Consider the following 24,364-nt stretch of genomic DNA (forward strand, 5'->3'; position numbering starts at 1 on the left):
ATGGATAGAGATAATATATTAATTAATATATTAACTCTTAGCGTACTAAAATGGACTAAATCGGATAGTTATAGAATACTATTAGTATTTAGTATACTATTTAATATATATTATCGATTCTTAATAATAACGCACGTAAATTATATATATATAGACATTCCTATAGCCATAGATAGTTGTCTCTTTAAGCCTTTTAATTAAATATACTTTATATACTATATATTATATCCCTTAGTCTTATTCATTTAAGATACCTTCTATACTACCTATCCTTCTAAGGGTATTATATATATCTATTTTATATATACCCTTTTTAAACTCTTATATTCTATCTATAGTAGAGAATTTTCTTATTAGCTACTATTTTCTTTCTATAATAGATAAAGACTATCTATTAGCTATCTACTTATAAGTAAGTAATAATATTTTAGATCTATTACTAAGAACTTATAATACTCTAGTTTAGTTATATTCTAAGACTATATATATATTATATAATATTCTCTATCTATAAGACTCTACTCTATAATACTATACTCTATAATACTATACTCTATAATACTAATACCTTTTAAACCCTAGAAAAGTAGCCTTAATTTAAGGCTACCTACAGCCTACTAGTCGCAGGCTATCTACAGCCTACTAGTCGTAGGCTATCTACAGCCTACTAGTCGCAGGCTATCTACAGCCTACTAGTCGCAGGCTACCCTAGTATATTATTATTATTATACTTTTCCTATAGTAGAACCTTTAATAACTCTACTAGTTAGAATATCTTTTAAGTAGTATAGAATATAAGTCTTATATAGAATAACTAATACATTAGGGCTGATTTATTCTTTGTCCACCTTATCCTAGTAGCATACGCCTTGGGTCCTCAATATATTCTTTGACCTATACACGAGTTAGTCTAATATGCTCTCAACCGATGGAATTACCATGCCTTGACTAAGAAAGTTACTGCTTCACGACCATCAAGGAGGCGATGATCGTAAGTGAGCGCGAGGTACATCATTGGCCGAATCTCCACCTTTCCGTCGATTGCGACCGGCTTCTCCTTGATAGCATGCAAACCAAGAACAGCTATGACAAGTCAGTTGTCAAACCTGACATGTGACACACAGCATGGCTTACCGGTCTGTGGAAGATTGATGATAGGAGTACCCATGAGCGAACCGAAGACACCACCCTGATGTGATCAGCCCAGACTTACAAATCCAGACATGTAGGACTTACGTTGCTAATAGTGAATGTACCTCCGGCCATGTCTTCGATGGTTAACTTGTTGTCACGAGCCTATCAAAGTTAGGATGTGTAATTCATCGTTCGGGTTTCACATACCTTCTTTCCGAGGTCTGCAATGGATTGCTCAATGCCAACTAGATCTAAAGACTCGGCGTTGCGCACGACCGGGGTGACGAGACCCTTTTCAGTAGCCACTGCGACACTAATATCGACATAGTCGCGATACACAATAGTGTCACCGCCATTTGGTCCCTCAATGGAGGCGTTCACAGCCGGTAGATCCTTCATTGCCAAAATACAAGCACGCGAAAAGGCACTCATGAAGCCAAGTTTGACGCCTGTCTTCTTGAGAATCTCATCCTTATATAGCTTCCTTAGGTCCATGAGAGAAGACATATCAACCTCGTTAAACGTGGTGAGTGAGGCGGCGGTGTTCTGAGACTGCTTCAATCTTTCCGAGATACGTAGACGCATCCTGTTCATCTTCACACGCCGTTCCTCTCGACTCCCAAATGCCGAATCGGATTTTCTTGTCTCATATTCCTTAGACGACGATGCTTGCTGTTTTTTGGGTGGCTCTTGATTATTTAGCTGACTGGATTGAGATACCTTTTCTTGTTTCGATGGCTCTGGCATCTTTTCTCCGGAAGATTTTGGTGAGATATCCTCGGTTTTTTGCTGCTCCTGTTCGCCTTTTGGCTGTGAAGCTGTCTCTTGGTCTCTTGATGCGCTCTCCTTTGGACTCTGCCCGGCCTCTTCTCTACCGCCACTCGGAGGGTCCCCTCCAGGTTCCATCTTCACGATATCTTGACCAACAGTAACGGTGTCTTCTTCGTTGACCAGGAACTCCTTGATTGTTCCGGATTCCGGGGCATTTACAGAAACATCGATCTATCCCCAGCGTCAACCCAAATAGTTCATCAGCCAATAGCATCTGACGAACCTTATCTGTTTCAATGGTCGCAATTTCCTCATCCTGCTCAACATAGTCTCCAACCTCTGCATCGTCTGTCAGATGATGGAGAACAGTTGTTTGTAAACGTGCACGTACGTTTCGAAAACTGCTTCAATGTGCCTTCCGTGATTGACTCTGCCATCTGAGGTACCTTCACAATCTTCTCTGCTGCGAAGGATAATGAGCTATGATGCATGGATACATAGTGCGACAGCATACCATATGTTCGAAACTGGTAGGAACTAACGCTTTGGGAGAAGTGTTGTAGCCTTCTACTTAACATTAGCATGACCACATTCACCAGCCGATGATGGTAGCGTCTACTTTGGCGTCATGGATATCAAACCCGACGAGATTGAACGGCCGATTGCGGAAAAATGTCTTGAGCAGGCGGGTGGTAAGCAAGCACGAGCTGTTAATGGACGCGACGACGGTCGAAGACCTCGCATGCCTGGCAGGCGGCGAAAGCACTGTTGACTTGACATCACAGGCTATGAGAAGCTGCTCTTCAGCTGTAGCGATATGGTAGAGAGAGGAAGAAGAAGAAGAAGAAGAAGAAGAAGAGGGACACAAAGTACAGCTAACGCGGCGCTTCAATGGCGATGTAGCTGTTTGAGACGCTGCCGAAAACCACGCGGAGCCTAGCGTGGCGGCGCGGCAGCGGACCTGAAATATTAGCGCGATCCGAGCAGCTTCACCGGGAACTCCACGGCTACCTTACTCTCTATGTCTACCATCAAACACCCAGCTACACTTCTGGACGAATCGCAGTCAATACCCGATAGTCATAAATCTTCTTCTTCGAGACCTATAACTGTACACCAACGACAGTGAAGGCTTAGTTCCAAGGATGTCGACAAAGCAGACGGTGCTGTCAGTACCTCGATCTCTCTCACCCAAGCCCTCATACTTGCACTGTAACATCGATTTGACACGTCTACCAGGTCACTCTACCGTCGCTCGTTGAAGCTGTCACTTGACTGGGCTGTTCACAGATATCTATGGCGGGGTCAGGCCTTGTACATTCGTTCGCTATTCGAAAACAACAAACACATTACTGAGCCGAGACAACAGAAGGCAGGTGGCCCATAGCAAGGAAGAGTAAAAAGCACAGGCTGACCAATGATTCACAGGCTTTGATTCAGGAGACGGAAGGTTTGCTTGAAAAATGGAAGCATCCTGACCCATACAGGCCCCCAACAGCACCAGGAGGTATGAGACCCTTGATGCAAAACCTCGAACCAAAGCCAATCGCTCATCATGTTAGGTTCTAAATACGAGAGGAATATACCAGCACCAATACTCGATCGTAAGTCAGTATCACTGATGTTATCAACGCAGGCTAACCCCTACAGCGCCCCCGAAAATGTCACTTTGATGTTGTTAGTGGAGCCAAACTAGAAGGCTTAGGAAAATAGCTCGCTCGCAGACGATTCATATAAATTGCGCAGGCTGTCCAAACATAGATATAGCTGATCGATGTATTGATGCAATTATCAAATTGGACTTACCGACTGACAGGTTCTCCATATCTACCAATTTGTATACTGAGGGTAATGCTCCTAGATTTGTCGACGGTTTCCTGGAGATTCTTGCATCGCATTCAATGATAATAATCTTGACAACCTGTCTTGCTATGTAAAAACCTTATGCTTACTTGGAATACATGGCGCATTAGTGGCGATTAGTTGAAAAACGCAAATCAGGCACGGTTAAGTCCACAAAGGACGAATGTGTTAATCTCATCAGATTTCATCCATGATTATGGAAGTAATATACAGCCCTACTGCTATTATGCAGTACGATATGAAGACCGTAAACCCAAGACCCAACCGAACCCCGTTATCATTGCATGAAACACCAAGCCGCGCCCATAAAACATCAAACAAAACAAGTCTACAATTCTTGCGAAGGGCCCTTGCCTGCCTTGGCAGTCTTCTTGGGAAGAAGGTCTGGAAAAACATAAGCATCGACACTGATTTGACGAATTGAATAACGTACTTTGATGAATGTTTGGCAGAACACCACCCTGTGCAATAGTGACATGCCCAAGTAGCTTGTTCAACTCCTCGTCATTGCGGATAGCTAACTGAAGATGACGAGGAATGATACGCGTCTTCTTGTTATCACGAGCGGCGTTACCAGCGAGCTCGAGAATTTCAGCAGCAAGGTATTCGAGAACAGCCGCGAGATAAACAGGAGCACCAGCACCAACACGCTGAGCGTAGTTGCCTTTCCTCAACAAACGATGAACACGACCGACGGGGAAAGCCAGACCGGCTTTAGACGAGCGACTAGAGTTAGAGATTAGATCAAGCTGTAAATTATGATTGTAGACCGAATCTCGTATGAGCCCCATTTGAAAGCAATGAGGCTGAGGCGAACGAAGGAAGTACATACGATTGAGCGGAGCTCTTGGAGCCTGAGGCCTTACCACCGGATTTGCCGCCAGTCATTTTGAGAGAGTTGAAAGTTTCGGGTTCGAAAACGGGTTTTGGGTGGGTTGAGGACGTTAGAGATGTGGTGAGCTGACGAGATGCGGTCGTTGACGGATAATCGAAGATGGAGAGAAGGAGAAAGGTTGACTACGGTGAGGGGCGGTAGCAGATTATAAGGACATCGCGCTCGGTTGTTATGGTTAGGCGCATCACTCACTTGCCAGGGCGCGCTTCGTCCCCATCAAAGCTTGGTAGAAGGCATACCGAAGTAGTTGCGGTGCACAGACCCTGCCTGAAGTGGGTAAGTGCCATCGAGGACACTACTTTTGCGCAGGCTAGCTATTAGCTCGTAAGTTAGCAGGCACGTCGGGGGATAAGAGGCCAGTCGCGACCGACGCGCAGGTTTGTTGACTTATCGCCGCCGTAGTACATATTAGGTTAGCTCCACGACACCTCTGTCTGTTTCGATTCCCCCCAATGCACCTTCTGCCCAAGCTCCATAAGTAGGCGCGTCGCCCACCTTTGACGACCTGTTCCCTTCATCTCTCTTTCATCAAGCCCATCTCACGTTACAACGCAGCTCATCCATTAACCATCTCGAACGTACCGGACTTGTCCATCCTCACAATTCCAAAAATTTGAAATGGCACCCAAAGCTACCAAGACTCCCACCACAGGTGGCAAAGCGCCTGCCGGTAAAGCTCCCGCCGAGAAGAAGGAAGCTGGCAAAAAGACGGCCGCTCCATCGGGCGAAAAGAAGAAGCGCACCAAGACCAGAAAGGAAACTTATTCGTCCTACATCTACAAAGGTGAGTTACTCAACGCAAAAATCTCACTCAGGGCTAGCTCGGATTCTACCCTGTATATTCGTCTTTTGGCTTTATTAACTAAACATTCGTTCGGCAGTTCTCAAACAGGTTCACCCCGATACTGGTATTTCGAACCGCGCGATGTCCATTCTCAACTCATTCGTCAACGATATCTTCGAGCGCGTTGCTACCGAAGCCTCTAAGCTCGCTGCATATAATAAGAAGTCAACGATCTCGTCGCGTGAAATCCAGACCTCGTAAGCTACCCTCAACCCACTCAGGAATCACTTTCTAACATCTGCAGTGTACGGTTGATTCTGCCCGGTGAATTAGCCAAACACGCTGTCTCTGAGGGTACCAAAGCAGTCACCAAGTACTCGTCATCCACGAAATAGAAGATTGTTTGATGTTGGGTTTACTTCTTTTGGGTTTACAGTCCTGATGTGTTTCAGGAAGAGCATTCGGGGTTGGGATGAGGAGTCAATGGTTTCAATAATGCTTTATGGGTTGGTTTGCTTGTTTCGCAGAGATCCTGGCATATCTCATTGATATCTGGATCGCCGCATAGGCTGTATATTATACGGGACAGGACTCGTAAGGAATGAAAGCTCTTTTACTACTCCATTGCGTGTCATCTTCTGCGTATCTGCTCGGTGAGAGTTGTGTGTTGGGTGTGATTTACAGATTATTCTCATGCTGTTCTTTTTTTCGTGGAGCTGAGGTGAGTATATGCGTATATTTTACTGACACTTGTGTTGTCAGTCGAGCACAAACTATTGGTAAGCGACATGCGCACTGTGGCGCGATATCACAAATTAAACAATTATCCGCTGTGCTGCATTGGTGCGTGTTTTGATAATCGGATTATTCTTGTCGATTTCTATCAAAGTCCCTCTTCATCGGTATCGTCAAAAGTTTGAACATCGTCAATCGCACGTTCACGTTCATCACCAGTCCATAGCGTCGGAGGCTCAGTGTCAGCTACGTGTACGATCGGTTTCCCTTGGACGCAGGCGATGTCATGGCGCCATAGTTTCCAGTCGTCTTCGTCTTTGATAAGGAAGGCGATGAGCATGGAAGGATCCATTTCTGGGACATTTAGTCGCCGGATCCGCCGAGTGTGACAGGAATCCACATCTTCCCGTGTATATTGCGAAGGATCGACATGGAAAGGTAGGAGCGGCCGCGTGTGATGAGGATCAAGGTAGAACAATGTCTGGCTTTGCATGCCGACGAAGTAGTGGGATGCGGCAGGGCGACCTCTGTGATGTGTCAGGAAAGGGGAAATTCGGCCAAGCACGATGGATTGTTTCGCATACCCTGCAATACCGATGGACTGTGGCATCTGTAGAGCGTTCTTGAGTGCCTCCCAATATACTGGTGTTACTCGGTCTATTCCTAGTCGTATGCTGACCAGAACGAGCGTAGGATGAAATGCACCTGCAGACTTAGCAACGTTGAAGAAGCTATCTTCGTATACATCGGCACTATCGCAGGTGATATACACGCGCAACTGGCACTCTGTGTAGCTGTTGGCCAGATGTCTGAACTATGATCAGTCGTAAATTCCACCTCCAGACAAAAGCTTACTGTATAGATCGTGCTGCAGCTGATGGACCAAACCATTCTCCGGGGTGCTTGCCGCAAGCAGCTGCACCGTACTCTACAAATCGATGCACGGAGAATGGTGCACTCGGATCATCTGCGAACAACGAGAGGAGCTTCCGTTCTTCATTTGGCGTGGCACCTCTTCTCCATTTTCTTCCAAGGTTCAGTATCAGGAGTGCATTAGCCAATATGCTTTGACCTGACCGGATCATACATCCCCAGCCTGTATCCGACGTAAACCCATCTTGATTCAGGTTCTTTATTCGTACAGCCAGGCTCATGCTAGCCAATGCTTTCGGGTCTTGAGACTTCGGGATAGGTTGGAAGTTCGAGCGATACGTTAGCCATATTTTAGCTTCGAAGTCGTCCAGAAAGGCTGTCGGCCAACCCCCATCATCATCATTTTGGGTGTTATCCTTAAGAGGGTTTGCTCTTTCATCTTCGTATGATTCGTTATCGACGGCGACAAATGACGAGGTCTGAGAGGTGTAGGATACCGTAGAGCCTGGTGTCGAGGCCTGCACAGGCTCAGGAAGTTCGGATTTGAACTCATCGGTTCTGTAAATCTGCCCCAGGCACCAGATGGGTGACTGGTCATCATACTTTGGCGCAGGATTCCAGAGCCGCTGGACGATGCGTTTGCTGTATCGACCCAAATCCTCCATGTGTGAATAACGACAAGGTTTAGCTTAGTGGCTGAGCAGGAAGGAATCGCCGAGGCCCAAGTGAGTGTACAGGTGAACTTAGTGGTATGTTTGAAGCAGAAGGCGCATGTTCAGTACGAGCTATCGAACAGGTAAGGCAGAACTGTAGTCTGTAGGATAGCTTTGGAGCTGCTCTCGATGTTGTTTGCCAGTGTATAAAGATGTTTGGTGTGGAAGGAGTAGGATGGAGATCACGCTCGCCGTCGTCACAAGGTAAATGGTATAGGTATCATTAGAGCTATTACAGCGGGAGTGTTAATTACAGGCGGTATTAAGCAGCCTGCTCTGGAGGACGTCGTTGGTCACACCCTGGCTAGAGCCTAGCAGAGAGCTGTGTGCCTGAGGCAGACTTTGGTGGGGTGGTTTGGGTAGCTTTACTCGCCGCTGTCAATTAATTAATGGCAAATCCTAACTTAAACGTCAACAGCCATCTGAGCTACAAGGGTTAAAAAGCTTGAACGCCACTTGCACTTCAATGACCACAACCAACTGACCTCGCTGTTTTCTCAAACACCGTGTCTCCTCGCTTCACAACAGCCACTTGGTCTTCTACTTTGGCTCGGTTTTGTTGCAGTTCATCTATTTCGCGGGCATGGTTCGTGGCGGACAAAGAGGCCGTGGCGGACAAAGAGGCCGTGGCGGACAAAGAGGCCGTGGCGGCGGAAGGTCGTTCAGTCGTGGTAGAGCTACACCACGTAAGTACCGATGGAAAATATTTGTAACTGTGAATTCATCGTGACCCAGGAAACCCTCACTCGTTCTCGTTGCACGATGAGGTATCGAACACTGAAAGGCAACAACACTACTGGTCTCAGGACACAAAATTACGACATCGGACTGTTCCCTTTGTAATGGCCGGTGTGTTGGACGAAGCTGCAAACACGCAAGACGAAAAGGCTGCCAACACGAAGGAGAATGAAGGTCCCAATATTTCTTTGTGTACTGATCCAGCCAATGTGTCTGGCCCAAGCGGATCAATGTCTCAGCTGAGTATCTCACCTCCCGAGAAACCAGTAAGACTACGGCACCCTTTGCATTCTCGAACATCGCCATTAGTCATCCGCCACTCTGCGTCTTCGCTCGCGCCTGTGGTTTCTGCTTCAGCTGCTGATGCATCGACTGCTTCCCATGGCTCGTCGCGCCAGGAAGTCATCGAGGAGAGGTGCATTGCCAATAATATAGCTTTACAAAGTCGAGATGACACCATGGACACTATCCTTTCGCGTAGTCCGACGCCAGCAGCATCGGACTCGAGTGAAGACATCGTCGTGTTCAAGGGACGGGGTCACACATCAGTCTCAGCACCTCTTCCACCACGACAAAAAACCGTGCCCACGTCTGGAGACATGGTACAGTATTCGAAATATGATGAGAACAAGTGCGTGTCTATTGACAGAGCCTTCAATGTCCGAGAGGGAGATACCCAATCATGGGATGTCGGGTCAACACCCTGGGAACATAGGAGCACACCTGGTGTTGGCTGGGCGAATGACTACATCTTTGCAGAGAAACAGCGAAAGACAAAGCGGTCTGCTAGGAGGGAAGATATTCGAAGACTCGAGCAGACCCGTGTCCTAGCGGAATATAAGGCTCAGCAGGACGCAGTTCGAGATTACATTGAGAATATACAAGCCCATGATGATGATTCGGATGACACTCCGATGGTGACGAAGTCCGTTCAACCCAGTGACACAAAGACTGTCAACTTTTCTGCAGGTAATCATGAATCTACAGCCCTGGATGGTTGGAATGAGACGACAATACGCGATCTGGATGATATAAGTACGTCTTCAGATGTTAGTGGGGATGTGGTACGGATTTTGAACAAGCGTATTCGGCCTAGTGGTGTGCAGTATCTCGTGGTCTATGAAGAATCTGGGGTCGATGATGCCTGTTGGTTACACTCTTCGCATCTGAACCGGCCCGCTGAAATTGTTCTGGTCAGAACGTATGAGCAGGAGCATGATGAAACGCTCGCACGGCAGCTCGTCTCGGAAAGTACTGATAGCGATACTCAGGGAAGACAGTCTGAATATGAGGCTGCAGGCTCTGACGATGACGTCGATGGCTCGGTCGACTTGGACTTGGATGACCTAGAGTATGAGGATACATCTACAGGGCGCCACATTGAGAGCCTGTCGGATGAAGGTCTTGCCAGGATCCTATCGGTGCAGCAATCGCTCGGACTTGATACCGACGAAATCGTGCTTTTCGACGATGTCTTCGGTAGCAGGGCCATTTCTGACCATACATCCAAAAGCAACGTAATCCTTGCCAACAAAGCTTCTAGTGGTAGAAGCAATAAAAGACGGCAGAGAGTTGGCTTCTTTCCAGATGCATCTCTGATGGCAGACATGCTTGATGAGGATCCATACAACGCATTTGACGTCATGGACTTCGAGAGACCTAGTCTGAAGCCGAAGAAAAAGGGTCGCCGTAGCGACCCTGCCTTAGATTTATCAGACGAGGAACTGGCAGCTCAAATCCAGGCATCTTGGGAGGATGATAGGAAGAAGAAGAGTCTGAAGAGGATCGAACGACAGCAGATGCATAAAGAAGGTCTCATTGGAAAAAAGAAGAACAAGTTCAAGATAGAGCAGAGTCGATCGGAAGAGCCCCCTTCGTGGAGTGAACTGAAGACCGCCATCGAAAAATTCCTCTGTTCCTCTGAGTCGTTGTACGTGTGCCACCATTCTTTTGTTGTTCATTAGTTAATATTGTCAGCTATACCTTTCCAGCGACGCTGTCGAAGACGGAGCGTATCTTCGTCCATAGCGCTAGCCAGATGTTCGAATTGGAATCTACGTCGAGAGGCAGTGAACGGGCTGGGAATCGCCAGTTGACCGTCACCAAAAACTCTTGGACCATTGATGCCAATCACGATGAGTACTCACGGAAGCTTAGTCAAGTGCAACGGAAATTTTTTCATTCGGACATGAGACCACGTCTAGAGGGTTTGGGTCGTAGTGTGAAGCGTGGTATGCGAGCTTTTAAAGACCCAGTTGGGAAGCACAAGGACCAGCTCGTACATGGGGCTACGTACTCGACCGGGGAGATCGTGGGCTCGAAAGCACCCGAGATTGGACAAGACAATAGAGGTCGAGCTATGTTGGAGAAGATGGGGTGGACAAAGGGGGATGCCTTGGGTGCTTATGACAACAAGGGATCGACTGATCCTATCGCACATCGTTTCAAGGCTGGTCGAGCTGGTTTGAGATAGACTCTTTGGCATGTTGAAACTAATTAGACATACAACCAGCTTTCTTGGTCATAATCTTGTCGATTATAGGTCCCTGTAATATACCAAATCAAAGTCTTGGTTTACACAATAATTAATCCAATTTTTTACTTATAGACCGACTCTTCTAAGTATAAAGGGTATAGAGAGAACCATAGAGGTATGATATTATAACTTAATTGAAGTCCTTGATTGGATATTCTCATAATTCATATAATAGAAGATAATGTTCTACATGTGCCTTGATATTTTATAGTCTATTATGGACTTAGATTAAATAAGATGGAAATACGACTTGATCGCAGAGAAGGGGCACGTGTTTGGTAATTCTTATATTACGGACTGATACTGCTGGTACTAGCAGTTTGTGACTCTGGAAATCCTGCATCCACTCCGTTCGGGTCACAGTCACAAGCTTATCAACTTCAGAGGCGTTCTAATCTTTCCGTGTCACCTGCCTGGCACTTTCTATCATGATGCTGCTTGTCATCCAATGGGAGTTGGCAGCTCTTCCTCCGAATCTTCCAGGCTTCGATGTAACTGGCTCAATATTCGGTGTTTCGGGACTTGCTATCGTTGGTGACTGTTCCAACGTCGTACCTGTTGAGGAGTCAGATGTGGCTTCGATGTTTCCAAGGATGCGAAATCGGTTACACCTCTAAGACAAGTTCACAGTGCTCCTTCATATCCGTCCTCAGTTGCTCGAGATTTTATTCCATTGATAGTAGAGTTATCTTTTCTAGAATTAAACTTAAGTAAAGAACTTTATCATCTTAAGTATTATTATTCCTTTACTATTATCTTTCTCTTCCTCTTATCTTAGTTTGCTTTCCCATTATGTTTAGCTTTAGATAAGGATATCTTTTACTAGAAGTTTTAAATATAATTGAGATCAAATTAGGGCTAGCCTAGACTTAAATTCCAATAAGTATATAGATATAGAGAGCGTTCCTAGGTTGCCTCAAAGTCATTGATCAATAGGAAGATTCGTAGCCAGAGGACAGCGAATGAAAGCGCCTGAAGTATATCTTCGTAGACCTATCTATACTTGTCTCTAACAAATATCATTATAGTGTACTCATCATACTTCAGCCGCCCCGCTCTCCAAATTCCTTTGCCCAGTCCTCAAATTCCTTTAGACCCTGCTTACTAACACTAGGTCGTATCGTAACAAGACTAGCCTTGAAATCCTGTATTTGAATGGGCCTTATTTCATCCATCGTCATATGTAAGAGCTTCTCGCCTAAGCTTCGAAGCGGACCCATCGCAGCGTCTTTCGCGAGCGCAGTTATGTCAGAACCGGAGAACCCTGCTATGGGTTAGCAAGTGTCTTGGGCATGAGTCAACAAAGTCATTTGGCTACCCTCTGTTAGGTCTATCAGCTCATCCAGGTCATCAGGCGACAACCCATGTTTCTGATGGCTGAGTAGCGTCTCCAGCTGTGTTCTTCGTACGTGTCCTTCAGGCAGAGGAATGTACTGCCTTCGAACAAAGCGCCTTCTTGCTGCCTCGTCGATATCCCATGGGAGATTAGTGGCGGCTAACACAAGTACCCTGCTTGCGTCTCCGCGTTCTTTCTCCTTTTCTGTCTGCTCCCTACCTGCGGCGGCTTTGGCGAGATCTGACCACGCTATCAAAAACTCGGTCTTGATGCGTCTGGTTGCCTCGTGCTCGCTTGAACCCGATCTCGAGGACAGGAGCGAATCAATCTCATCGACGAAGATGATCGATGGGGCGATGGCTTTTGCTAATGCGAAGAGGGCTCGAACGAGCTTCTCAGACTCGCCTAAAAATTTGCTGGTCAGACTGCTAGCGGATATTGCAAAAAATGTCGATCTGGACTCGGTCGCAACCGCACGCGCGAGCATCGTCTTACCAGTCCCAGGTGGACCGAACAGAAGCATGCCACGGGCGGGTTCCCGAAGACCCATGAACAAGTCAGGTCGCAAGAATGGATATACTACAGTTTCCTTCAGTGCTGCCTTAGCGATGTCCAGCCCAGCAACATCGTCCCAATGCACCTCATCACCTTGTATGACGATCTCATTAAGGATCTGCTTAGCTGCAGCTTCGTCAATACCCCTAGGTAAGGTTTTCAGTATTCGCTCAGTCTCAGCCTGCCATTTTGCAGATTCAGCGGCTGTTTCTTCTGTAGACATGTCACGGTCGTCTGATGACGATACTGAACATCTACTTTGCGAATGGTTTCCTATGGCAATAGTCTCCAGTTTACCGGACATGTCTAGACTGCTGACAGAGTCTTCAGATGGATTGCGTGGCCCTCTCCTAGGATATGATCCAAGTGGGGGTACGGCTTTTCGTCGCCCCTTGCCAATAGGCGAGGAGACATTTGGCTCCGAAGGTTGAGAAGTATCCATCGTAGACTTGGTGGCATGCTCGACATCTGGTCTAAGCACTGGCTTCGGATACTCCTTTCGATAAGACAGAGGCTGGACTTCTTTTCTGACTGGCTTCGATAGGCCGGGATTCGACGATCGCTGTAAACCCAAGACGCCACGTGGGTGGCTGACGATAGCAGGAGGTAGACTAGCCTGTAATGTCCTATCGCGGCGATCATGGGTATCAGTCGATCTGTCTCGCGTGGGAGGGATTTCCGGTAATTTCAGCCCCATACTTGGACGCAGGGAGTAGCCACTCGACTGTCGAGAACCCTGACTTGGCATATTGCCGTTAGCCCTTGATCTTTCTACATCAGATAGGGACGATCGAGTGGGGCCAAGACGGGCTGTTGAACTATTTGCAGATTCCGAGGCACGGCTGAGTAGAGGGGGTGGTGGTTGTGTGGGTCCCCAGGCTTGTGTTGCGGCCTTCGAGGAGGCAGCAGGCGGTTTGCTACGCAGCGTGCTTACTAGGGTCGGCGGTGGACGTGAACCATCTTTACTAGGCCTGAGGGTCCTGAGCATCTTTCCTCTCTTCTCAGGGCTGGGGGTTCTAGAAGGTCTCTGGTCTGTACCTGATTTGGAGGTCGTGGCAGTCAGCAACGGGGGCGCGTTAGCAGCGTGGGAGTTGCTGAAAGGTCCCGCTCCACCGTTCAGCGATGCTCCTGACACTTGCCTGGGCGCGACAGAAGGCCTTTTTGGAAGTGGAGGCCTCGATAGATCAGGATAAGTCATTGGTGGTACAGTTCCGCCTCCTAACCACCCTCTCTGAACTTGATCAGAGTGGTCTGATCGACGCGAACTATCAGGTAAAGCTGGCGCTGGGAAACAGCCGACGGTATTCTGTGATTCTGTTCCGCCTCCTTTGTCCTCTCGACTTTGTTTTAGAGCCTCCAACAGGTCAACTCTTTCTTTGCACTGTAGCTCTAACTGATGCAAGGAGTCTCGTAGGGCCTTTTCAGTTTCGGATCGCGGCTGATAATTAGAGGGTATTTTGTACGCATTGTGGTAGTATATCTGATCAAGGGCGCTCCTCCACGAACGTAAGGCCTCCGCTTCGTTGTTCTGTATGACCATAGAAAGCATGATAAGCAGAGTACAACAATATTTTACGTGTATCTCACCTGGCTTTCGAAGTATACAGCTGTTGAACATATTAAGTAGCAGTCGTCATAGGTCTTCTGCATAGCAGAAGATGATTTGTTGCGAATCATTGGAGTCGGATCAGGGTGTTCAGAGCTGTTTGTAACGGACGTGATGGACGCTTGCAATCACTCAGGGTATGGCTTCGTAAGACAAGAGGCGAAGTCGCAGGACAGACATTAGCATCGTGAGAGCACACTTTCACAATGCCTCGCTTGATCGTTGGGTAATCGGTCGCGTGTAGTGAGGATTGCACATACTCGAACAGGGAGGGTTACGTGTGTTTCGGTAGAGTTGGGTGGTTAGGCACAAGGCTGCGAGTGACGTAATGCTCTCTACACGTGACTTTGGAGGTTTCAATATGCATAGTTAAATTGAAGCTTTCGACCCCTGCCGCTAAAACGATGCGCTCAACGTCAGTCGTTCATCTGGCTGCAGTGTTCAAATATTTCGAGCGTTGCTCTCCCATCACCCGATGAATGCGACATATTAGAACGTTTTTTGGCTTATTCGACCGTCAGCTTCTATTCGCATTCCATCTAAATCAGTGTAGACGTGGTTCGACCCTCGTTTACGCCCGCGTCGCATCACAGGTCTCGTTCTCCAACGCGACCGATACTGTGACCATAATGCGCTGTGCAAATATTCGGCGGCTCCGAGTAGGCTGTCAGGCTGATCGGCGCATAACTACGAGGATGCAATCAACACTTATTGGCCGTTCTGGTCGTGAGTACAAACGAGCCGCAGTACTACATTCCCATCCTAATAAGTCCGAACTGGATATTCGCCTCGCAACGTGGGTTTGCCAATCGTCAGTTCTCAGTCATTATTGAAACAAAGGCTGAGAGGGAAGAAGCTACTAGCTCGGATAACCAATTCTTCGTCCTGAAACCCGTCTCGTCGTCCGTCTTTGGTCACTTACTCGAGTTCAGCAAAGAATTTGGCGATAATCATCACCTGAGAACCCACGTAGACTATAACGATAAGGAAAATGTTGTTATATACGAGGGTTTCACCACCGATGTGCTTTCCTTGGTGAAGAATTATCCACCTCTCCCGCTCAAGGTACGCAAGGCAATTCTTCAGGAGGTCGGGTGTGCCCTAAGGGACATGCATGCAAAGAATTGGATACACCTTGGTATAATTCCGTTCATCGAGCTTCGTTTGCTATTGCGCTGCTAACCATAATGCCAGATGTGAAGCCAGATAATGTCCTTGTTAATTGGCACATAGACAAACAAGGGCAATTTCATCTCCAAAAGGTAGCATTAGGTGATTTGGATGTCGCTTTGAAGCTAGATAATGAGAAGCTCTTCAACCATAGGATAGGGAACGTGATGTGGCGCAGTCCAGAAGGCCAACTAGGAAAGGGTGTGGGCAAGCATTCCGAGGTGTTTTCATTCGGACTCCTTGTAAGTTGAGCTTCAACGATGCTAGAACAGATATGCTGATTGAAGTGCCAGTGCTTCTATGTCATGACTGGCGTTGAATGGCTCCACGCCGACTTCGCCACGCTCGAGGTTGAACCGGAGTCGGTGATTCTATTCAAGTTGCTTTCGGCCTTCGGACCTTTACCAGATGCGCTCATGAAACACGTCAATGATACTGAATCCGCGGAGCTCTTGAAGGCCCTATGGCAAGCGATATCAGAGGACGAAACTAACGAATCCTTTGATAGCTGGTCGTCAGACACGTTTCCCAACCTCGATAGCGAGGTAAAGAGACTGATTTTGAGGATGACGAACCTCGATCCTTTGCAAAGGGCATCAATGTCGGACATCATGGCCGATGCGTACTGGAACTTGAAGGATGCTAAATGAGGAAGGACGGCGTTTGAGTCTAAATCTAGATACCCGTTATCATGGACTGACTGGTGAGGATCCTTATTTGAGTTTGATCATGCGTGAAACACGACTTCTGTGATTTTCAGAGGGTTTCTTAGCCTAACCACCTAGGTTTTTATATATCGTTCCTACAGTAGACTCTTTATAATTGTTGATTCAGATCCAATAAGCAGAGTGACGAACCGCCGGTCGCGGGTAGTTTCAGTGATAGGCAGCGCTCATTAGATAGCTATGTACAATTCGTCTTGCGCTGCTCGGTCTACTCCCGGTACATATATCGTACAGCTTGAAGCACTCCGTCTGCTCCAGATCGCCCCTTTTATTGTTTTGGTAACCCGATCCTGTGTATATGAAGCTATATGTTGTGAATACCACATCAAACAGAATTCCTACCAAACTGTTCCTATTAATGGATATGAGGTATGCTGAAACCGAATTCGTCCACTTGAAATGAACACGTCCTGATATGCCACCTAGTTCGGCATCTGGTGGTGATTAATCGGTGAGATGCGACTGCTCGAGGAAGATTTGAAAAGTATTAGGAATTGGTGGAGCTGCCACATCCATGGCTAATATTTGGGATCGACGTGCATAAACCATCATGCTTCGTTGCGCGAAATGAAGAAAGCCTTGGCCATTTCGTATGCAGACCTGTGATTATCAGCCAACGCCAGATCCTATCGTCAGACTGTCACTTACCAGCATATTGCAGTGCTCGGCATGGTGCTGATAATTCTCGGCTTCCATCCGCGAAAGAAACCTTTGAAGCCGTCTCGTTTATTTATGACAGCAGCAGCTTGCCATAAGCCTGACACATTACGAAGCTCAACATCTGTTGCACTACCTCTTGTTTGTAGAAGTGTCTTGATGACATCTAAAGGTGTGGTTAGCCCGGCGGCAAGGCCGCCAGCCAGCCCACCAGCGGTGCAGTGCGTGTACGGATCATATCGACCTGTCGGGTTCATGAATTTGGACATGGATTCGTATGCCATGAATTGAAGCGCGGTGAAAGGGACTGTCATGCATAAAGTCGTTGGATACGAAACGTAGAATGCCATTAGACCTTCTTTGCGAAAGACTGACCTGGCGCATTGAGGTAGAGATCGATATTCAGATCCATGAAGTTGCATGCGCTGCTTGATAACTGAGATTGGTCAGCTAGCATATGTAAGTAGAGGCGGCTACGTACCATCAAAAGGGTTCATCAAGGCATCACTTGCTATCGTCGCCGCTGCTCCGCTTGCCGCTATTGCAATAGTCATTACGAGTACCTGGTGAATGAGTTCGAGGAACGAACCAGCTGCTAGCGGATGATGCTCTTCTTGTCCGCCTTCATTTCCACCTAGAGCGTGTTTCACTGCCTCGTATGACGCGAAATATACGGCGTGCGCAGGACCTATGTCTTCTCATCAGCTACCACTGCCCTATTCTTGATGTGCCCTGTTACTAACCAGCACCGACAACGACACTTGACACACCCCTCCACATGGCTCTAAATCCTTCCGCTCTTGATATCGTGACCATCGCATTTGAGATCCCGGAGTATACGGCGGAGGGAGAAGGGTTGATGACTTGCATCCGAGTCTGTGTAGGTGAGCAGCGGTCCGGAATGATTTCATATCCAAGCGTACCTTGAGCAAATCTATGGGATACATGACGGAGTGTTCCTAAAAGACACGTATTGTTAGCGCAATGGGAATGTCGTTCATGGTGGCACCTACGGCGATGCCTGCGAAAGCTCCTGCTACCATATTCGCTGACAGTGAGAAATTTGACGGTAGAGACTCATAGCTGGTGTGTAGTCAGTACATACAAAATCGTGAGAAAGTTTGATCAGGTCGCGCACTCATATTCCTCAGACAGAGGAAGGCCTTCATGAGTGGCCATAAAATTCAAGGCCGAGGTAATAGTGGTTCCTGGAGTCGCGCGCGCGAGCAATTGAGTATTTCAAGCTGGCGAGCTGTTAAAGATTGGGAGCTGTTCAGGCTGACCTCGGAGATTGGGAAACGAATACAGCTGGATGATGTTATTGGGATGTGGTATGTGGACTCAATTAGGAATGCGTGAAGGTTGACCTGAGATTTTGGGGGTGCTTTTTGTTTGCTGGCGATACCTAGCGTCAGCTAATGCGCTTGCTTGGCGTCCCGGATTGCTCGCAGAGGTACCGAGCGGATGTAGATACGTATCACCATGGAAGTTCACTCATCTCCACGGAATTTTGGTTTGGATTATAGAACAGCGACAGATCGGCTAGATCAAGTAAATTATAATGAGCAGATGAAGCAGGCAACAACACAACCTCATTCTCATCGTGCATTAGCTATTAACAGTTCATATAGACGCACAGTCTATAATTTAGTACGCTACAGTTCAGACTGTTTCGTGTCCAAACAAAGGATTGACGAACACATCCCTTGGGCATTGCCGTCGATAAATATACGTCGGTGATTCAAGACGCTCGATGTGAGCGTGGAAGTGCCTCTGAAATTTGAGTAGCCTTGAGGTTTCGTAATGGCTCATATTTAACAGTCACAATGCTTGTACCATCGCGGGAACTGAACCGTGTCCCTAATATTCGTAACCCCGGCAAGATAGCATATAAATCGGTCGAAGCCGAGTCCAAAACCACCGTGTGGCACACTACCATACCTTCGAAGATCAATGTACCACTGGAGCGAATTTACGTGTGCGGGCTGTGAGCGATTGGCTTCTTCAGAGTCGATGTTGCTGGCTTCGCTTGAGAACGCTTGCATGCCATGATCCTGCATAGCAGCCTTTAGCTCATCGAGGCGATGCTCACGCAAAGAACCCCCGACTACTTCGCAGACCCCCGGGAGTAAAAGATCAAAGCAGGCGACTGTAGGAGCCCTGCTTGATGTACTTTCATTCGAGGGTAGCATGTAGAATGGCTTTATGTTTCTCGGATAGTCTGTGACAAAAACTGGTCCATCAAAAGCCCCAGCGCCAATTTGGTCGCCGGTCAGCCACTTTTCGTGCTCGGCTTGTAAGCCAGAGCCAAAACTAGGCTTGAATTCGAAGTTGACGGTACCATTTGTTTCCGCTTTCTGTAGCATATCGATAGCTCGATGGTAGGTAATCCGAGGCCAATGCTCTTTCAACAGAGCTTCCCATCTTAAGCCCAGCACCTCGCCCGAGACACCCTGGTCGCTACTGTCCTTACTTCTTTTATCTGACCAGGCAAGGAGTAAGTCTTCGCCAACCCAGGAATGCTTCAACTGTTTAGTCAAAGATCGCATGAGGTGTTCGACAATGTCCATAATCTCATTGATGTCTTCAGTGAAGGCGACCTCAGCTTCGAGCATGTAGAATTCACTGAGATGGCGAGGGGTATCACTCTTCTCAGCACGAAACGTTGGCGAAAGCGCCCAAACGCTGCCTACAGCCTGTGCCAATGACTCTAAGTGTAACTGTGATGAGACAGTGAGGTACTTCGGCGTGCCAAAATAGTGGCTCAAACCACCTTTGCTGGATCCACTACTACTCTCCTGCATGGAAGGTGATACAGAGAAGACCTCACCAGCGCCTTCGCAGTCACTAGATGTGATTAATGGAGGATGTGTTTGTGTAAAGCCTCGTTCAGCGAAGAAAGTGGTGATGTGCCCAATCAATTGAGAGCGAAGTCGTAAGAGCAGTGAGTGGAATGGTAGACGTGATCTGAGATGGGGAATTGTCCTTAGGAACTCCGGCGAGTGGTACTTCTTTTGAAGTGGATTCTGCATGACCCTGGCGTCAATAAAGACCCCGGTCCAGCCGGGTAGAGACTCACGGCAGAATCATTGTCACCGGCAATGCGCACATCTTGAGCATACAACTCATATGATTGTTCTTTGCCTGAAGGGGAAGGTTGCCATCGACCGGTAATGGTGACTGCAGTGCCCGTGGAGAGTCTTGCATAAGAAGGAAGTCAGCACAGCTCCAGCGTTCACAGCCGTGCATACTGTTGGACTGACCCTTCTGCCTGCTCCGGTGTCAAGACAGCTTGTAGTGATCTGAGGGAGGAGCCATCGCCAATGGCTGCGAAAGCTACGCGCTTCTGCTTACGAATTGAGCGAACGAAGCCGTTGATGGTGATGGCACCGTTCGGAGGCACACCCGCGGACTGTGTATCTATGCGAGAGCCGTTGGCAAGGAGAGATGCTATCTGTGGCCGGTGGAAGAATGAGGACTGACGCGAAGGGTTGTGAGCTGTTCGCAACCGGCGTGGTAGCGACGAGTGTAGTAGGATCGACCGTCTGGCGATGGGCGTACGGAATGCTATTGTGAATCTTTTCATGAGGAGCCGAGGGCAGGAAAGAGGGGCCGGAAGAGGAGCATAGACTGTAGGTGAAGAAACGTAATATGCTGAAAGAGTTTGCGGATACGACCATTCGACAGGGCCGAAGAAGTTCGATGGAATAATTCCCGTCGAAACCTTAGGCATCCGTCGGCCTTAAAACGGCATCACTCGTAGTACATATATGTTTATATCATGTTCATTGAAATTTCAAAGCTTAACATGAACGGTCATGTATCACATTAAATAGCGAACTATCTCATCATACCTTACTTTACTATACTTATATATGTAACTCTAGCTGGTAAATAGAAATGATAGAAGCGGGATGAAGGGCTCACGTGTATACTAGTGCCAAGAGTGACAGAATTACCTCACCTGAAGCAATGCAATAATAATCGACAAATGAACGGATACCTTTAAGTAAGTACCCGCGGACACCGTATTGATTATGGATCCACACTAGGCGGGCGACACAAGCCATGATCAGGCAGGTTATTTGCGGCCGCCGGACGCAAGAATGCCTTGATTGATGCTTCCTTGTACCACCAAAAGTCTGATGATGATTTTAGCAGTCGGATTGCTTGCCAGCTTTATTCAAGAAAGAGTCAGGTTGTGCTAAGTCGGTGAAGGGGACATGGAGTAGATTGAATAGATTGCGTTGCAGGCATCTGACGTTAGACAAACAATTAGTTCAGCAGCCAGCCGCCGGTGCGACAGATAAGTCATCGACGAGGGGTCTGGGCACCCTGGACTAGGATTCTTGACATAATTATACGAACTCATTCATGGATTAGCAGTGCGAAGGATCTGAGTATTGCCGAGGGTCGCTTAATCGTTCACGATTGGCGGATATTTCCGTGGCGACCTTTTCACCAACCCTTACCCCGACCTAGTCCGCTCTAGCAACATAGAGATCCAGCTTCTCCTTTTTCCTTACTGGGGGATCTGACTTGCATTCTGCATGCCAGATCTGATCGCCGGCTCCTAGTCCAAGATCTTGCATGATGGTGTACAGATCGGCAGCCGGGCATGTCCAGCAAGGATTTGGATTCCACCCGCGCCATATCATCTCGCTCACCCGATCTGCCGGTAGTGGGCATCTGCATCTGTAGTCTCTAAATTATCCCACCTTGCTTCCAGACACATCGCATACCTTGTGTTATGGCTGACCGCTTGATCAATCTTTCCGCGCGGCCGTCGCTCCGCCTGCAGACCACTGGTGACCAGTGACTTACAACCTGTCATTCAAGAGTCTGGTAGGTTTGCGTTGGCACCTTTTGAAATTAGTGTTTATGCCAGTCTGTTTGCAAGAATTTTACGGGCGACAAACCGGGCAGCGGGTTCGTTCCATCGATGTGCCATATCGTGAGTCCTTTGCCATCCCCACTATTATTGCGTGGCCTTGGACAAGTACATGTAATTAGAGCCGCTGTAACGCAGGTTTGCATCTTGGTCTAACGTGCGCCTGGCGCATTTAATCTTCTAGCCTAGATATATGCCCCAGGAGACGCATATATCTCATGGCCGCCATTCTGGACTGGAACTTTTGATCTCTTTGAATTTCTGTTTGATTCATGGAAGAAGGAATAAGCATCGATATTTCCCCTGTGTATTATACTCTGCCCATCCTTCATGCCTCCAGCACGCTCGAGGCCCTCAGAGGTCGCAGTTGAGGCCAAACGAGTTTACCATCCATACATTGACCGAGAAATGCCAGAGTGTCCTGCCCGCTCAGTCATGATTCCAGATTCGTCGCAGATACCTGTAGCAGACGATCGTCGAGCGTGTCAACGTCTCCGCGTGGCCGTAATTGACGGGGACCCAATTGATGTCGCGTTGGACTGGTATCTACATGCATCTAGAGATTCTGCAAGACTAGAGCCGCCTAAGATACCTGTCGTGAACATGGCAAATGAGAAAAGAGCTGGCGGTGACTGGGAATCGGGTCACATGGCCCCTGAAGAATGCTTTTCGAGGAGAAGCAATCTCGTGCAAGCACTGGTCACACCATTTGAGTATCCAAGTCCTTCTACGCCACATTATCCGATACCCCACCGCGGAGGAATCTACTCACCTTCTGTGGGTACGTGGATCATGGATGCCATCGTGATAATGAGACACTTATAATGTCAACAGTTGTATACCGAGACGGTCCTGAATTCTACCAGATTTGGCAAGAGTTTAGATCACTCCCTGTGATATCAGTTGCACCAGTGCGTCGACCTAAGCTGGACGAGTCAGGGTCCAACTACTCCTTCGAGCAAGAGCGGGATCTCATGATGGAGAAGATGCGCACAGTGTTACGGCTTGCAGCTATGTACAGACATGTCGACCTCTGTTTAGGCGCATTTGGGTGCGGCCCAGAATTCCGAAATCCTGTACGAGAAGTAGCCAAAATGTGGAAGACTCTCCTGTTCGAAGAAGCCGAGTTCCAAGGCACCTTTGAGAACATCGTCTTTGCGATACCAAGCGACCAGCCAGGAATTCCAGAGGGAGGCATAGAGGAACTAGAAGTGTTCAAGCAGGTGTTCAATCCCTCCAGTATTTTCCACACGATCTATCGATAAGAAAGTGGCTAAATATGTTTACCACTTACGATACACGTGTCGCGCAGATTTGCATCTCTTTCTCATTGTTTTCATTTTTGACAGACCTGGCCTGTACAGCGGAGCAGTCCGGTGTAGAGGAGATGACTGGCACGGCCGGCATCTGGGCATTCACGATGGGCTGTGTTAGTACGTTCAACAGATGGTCGGTAACACTTCTGAAGACGTCCGAATTTGTACCGAAGTAACGCTTACTTCGTATATCATGTGGGTACCTGGATTCCTCGTACAGAGGACTGCTGTAGCAACGGCCAGAAAACCCTTAAACGCGGTCCGGATGAACGCTCTGGTAAGTTGGAGCCTTGACGCAGCGGTGGAAGGCCAACGGGGCTCAACAGACGATCCACGTAATATGAACGACCGGCAGGGTTCCGGATGTAACTTGCAGATGATCAATATATTAGGACCTCTCGATTGGAGCTCACATCTGCTTGCAGCCTGCAATTGAGATCTGTTCTGTTGAAGCATCGTGGTTGATGACGAAGCTTGAATTGTATCGGATTCTGCGATGCTTAGCTGTGCTCGAGTGCTGGCATCACTTCCATTCCATCACCTCCTTGATGTAGTAGGCAATTCTTCGTAACCAGCCAAATGGGGTCCAGGAGACCTAGTCAGGTTGAAAATCACAGCTCTGTAAGTGCATATAGGGACGAGGTAATAACTTTGGCTGTCTATAGACAATAATGCCGGAATCATGTGGCAGGAGAGGTATGCCAAACCTTAGTAGTGGGATGTCAAGGCTAGATGGGTTAAAGCCTGTATTGTGTGCTGTGATCGCTAGAGTCGCCGACAGACCAAAGCATTCCATGATTCGCCCTCAATTCCCCTCGGACAAGATTGTTTTACTCGTCACCAGGATATGTACCATTGAGCGTGCTTGCAACCATCATCAGAGCTGTAGACAATGCAGCAATGTGAACGCGTCAATATGCCGAATGTAGTAGGTCACCTTGCGTTATATATACAATATTTTACAGTATGACTACAGGGAGCCAATGTGCATTCCGGGCACTTGATAGCGCGAGCTTTGACATTGAGGTTTAGACACCCGTAGATTAGATGTGCTCGGAGTCGGGTA

The 24,364-nt window shown here is 47.7% G+C and overlaps 11 protein-coding genes across 11 annotated transcripts; 6 read left to right on the forward strand and 5 right to left on the reverse strand.

The window, feature by feature from the left end:
- Window positions 1-934: 934 nt before the first annotated feature.
- Window positions 935-2,611, reverse strand: EJ05DRAFT_507938 (dihydrolipoyllysine-residue succinyltransferase component of 2-oxoglutarate dehydrogenase-like protein complex; the record flags this gene model as incomplete). The annotated part of the gene is made up of 8 exons (XM_033747965.1): window positions 2,525-2,611; window positions 2,420-2,472; window positions 2,297-2,368; window positions 2,189-2,244; window positions 1,342-2,136; window positions 1,237-1,296; window positions 1,135-1,189; window positions 935-1,083 (listed from the first exon to the last, which is right to left on the reverse strand). The coding sequence occupies exons 1-8, from the start codon at window positions 2,533-2,535 to the stop codon at window positions 935-937; spliced, it is 1,251 nt and encodes a 416-aa protein (XP_033603127.1). The 5' UTR covers window positions 2,536-2,611.
- Window positions 2,612-3,142: 531 nt separating this feature from the next.
- On the forward strand, window positions 3,143-3,505 carry EJ05DRAFT_432007 (uncharacterized protein; the record flags this gene model as incomplete). The annotated part of the gene is made up of 3 exons (XM_033741562.1): window positions 3,143-3,281; window positions 3,356-3,412; window positions 3,468-3,505. Coding segments are annotated over 3 exons (234 nt in total), but the record flags the coding sequence as incomplete, so codon positions are not given.
- A 258-nt stretch (window positions 3,506-3,763) lies between these two features.
- Window positions 3,764-4,741, reverse strand: EJ05DRAFT_473305 (histone-fold-containing protein). Its single transcript, XM_033743377.1, has 3 exons — window positions 4,601-4,741; window positions 4,202-4,494; window positions 3,764-4,152 (listed from the first exon to the last, which is right to left on the reverse strand). The coding sequence occupies exons 1-3, from the start codon at window positions 4,654-4,656 to the stop codon at window positions 4,097-4,099; spliced, it is 405 nt and encodes a 134-aa protein (XP_033603129.1). The 5' UTR covers window positions 4,657-4,741; the 3' UTR covers window positions 3,764-4,096.
- A 540-nt stretch (window positions 4,742-5,281) lies between these two features.
- EJ05DRAFT_434909 (histone-fold-containing protein) lies at window positions 5,282-5,842 on the forward strand (the record flags this gene model as incomplete). The annotated part of the gene is made up of 3 exons (XM_033741678.1): window positions 5,282-5,447; window positions 5,545-5,704; window positions 5,752-5,842. 3 exons carry the CDS (start codon window positions 5,282-5,284, stop codon window positions 5,840-5,842), a joined length of 417 nt encoding a protein of 138 aa, XP_033603130.1.
- Window positions 5,843-6,316: 474 nt separating this feature from the next.
- EJ05DRAFT_239416 (uncharacterized protein) lies at window positions 6,317-8,110 on the reverse strand. Its single transcript, XM_033740039.1, has 2 exons — window positions 7,038-8,110; window positions 6,317-6,991 (listed from the first exon to the last, which is right to left on the reverse strand). Exons 1-2 carry the CDS (start codon window positions 7,718-7,720, stop codon window positions 6,331-6,333), a joined length of 1,344 nt encoding a protein of 447 aa, XP_033603131.1. The 5' UTR covers window positions 7,721-8,110; the 3' UTR covers window positions 6,317-6,330.
- Window positions 8,111-8,165: 55 nt separating this feature from the next.
- Window positions 8,166-11,115, forward strand: EJ05DRAFT_239424 (uncharacterized protein). The gene is made up of 2 exons (XM_033740040.1): window positions 8,166-10,436; window positions 10,484-11,115. Exons 1-2 carry the CDS (start codon window positions 8,611-8,613, stop codon window positions 10,977-10,979), a joined length of 2,322 nt encoding a protein of 773 aa, XP_033603132.1. The 5' UTR covers window positions 8,166-8,610; the 3' UTR covers window positions 10,980-11,115.
- A 715-nt stretch (window positions 11,116-11,830) lies between these two features.
- On the reverse strand, window positions 11,831-14,820 carry EJ05DRAFT_473308 (AAA-domain-containing protein). Its single transcript, XM_033743378.1, has 3 exons — window positions 14,521-14,820; window positions 12,361-14,461; window positions 11,831-12,306 (listed from the first exon to the last, which is right to left on the reverse strand). The coding sequence occupies exons 1-3, from the start codon at window positions 14,608-14,610 to the stop codon at window positions 12,086-12,088; spliced, it is 2,412 nt and encodes an 803-aa protein (XP_033603133.1). The 5' UTR covers window positions 14,611-14,820; the 3' UTR covers window positions 11,831-12,085.
- A 389-nt stretch (window positions 14,821-15,209) lies between these two features.
- EJ05DRAFT_507944 (putative serine/threonine protein kinase) lies at window positions 15,210-16,495 on the forward strand. Its single transcript, XM_033747966.1, has 4 exons — window positions 15,210-15,335; window positions 15,403-15,677; window positions 15,734-15,951; window positions 16,003-16,495. Exons 1-4 carry the CDS (start codon window positions 15,235-15,237, stop codon window positions 16,357-16,359), a joined length of 951 nt encoding a protein of 316 aa, XP_033603134.1. The 5' UTR covers window positions 15,210-15,234; the 3' UTR covers window positions 16,360-16,495.
- Window positions 16,496-16,982: 487 nt separating this feature from the next.
- Window positions 16,983-20,677, reverse strand: EJ05DRAFT_497254 (asparaginyl-tRNA synthetase; the record flags this gene model as incomplete). Its single annotated transcript, XM_033746517.1, has 9 exons — window positions 16,983-17,034; window positions 17,083-17,527; window positions 17,573-17,779; window positions 17,835-17,967; window positions 18,015-18,050; window positions 18,105-18,174; window positions 19,033-20,117; window positions 20,171-20,291; window positions 20,355-20,677. The coding sequence occupies 9 exons, from the start codon at window positions 20,675-20,677 to the stop codon at window positions 16,983-16,985; spliced, it is 2,472 nt and encodes an 823-aa protein (XP_033603135.1).
- Window positions 20,678-22,084: 1,407 nt separating this feature from the next.
- Window positions 22,085-23,334, forward strand: EJ05DRAFT_239834 (uncharacterized protein). Its single transcript, XM_033740043.1, has 3 exons — window positions 22,085-22,096; window positions 22,167-22,763; window positions 22,817-23,334. The coding sequence occupies exons 2-3, from the start codon at window positions 22,313-22,315 to the stop codon at window positions 23,245-23,247; spliced, it is 882 nt and encodes a 293-aa protein (XP_033603136.1). The 5' UTR covers window positions 22,085-22,096; window positions 22,167-22,312; the 3' UTR covers window positions 23,248-23,334.
- Window positions 23,335-23,861: 527 nt separating this feature from the next.
- On the forward strand, window positions 23,862-24,361 carry EJ05DRAFT_239820 (uncharacterized protein). Its single transcript, XM_033740042.1, has one exon. It carries the CDS (start codon window positions 23,970-23,972, stop codon window positions 24,225-24,227), a length of 258 nt encoding a protein of 85 aa, XP_033603137.1. The 5' UTR covers window positions 23,862-23,969; the 3' UTR covers window positions 24,228-24,361.
- Window positions 24,362-24,364: the final 3 nt, after the last annotated feature.

Source organism: Pseudovirgaria hyperparasitica (assembly GCF_010093815.1).
Source record: "Pseudovirgaria hyperparasitica strain CBS 121739 unplaced genomic scaffold EJ05scaffold_3, whole genome shotgun sequence".
Classification (NCBI taxonomy): domain Eukaryota; kingdom Fungi; phylum Ascomycota; class Dothideomycetes; order Acrospermales; family Acrospermaceae; genus Pseudovirgaria; species Pseudovirgaria hyperparasitica.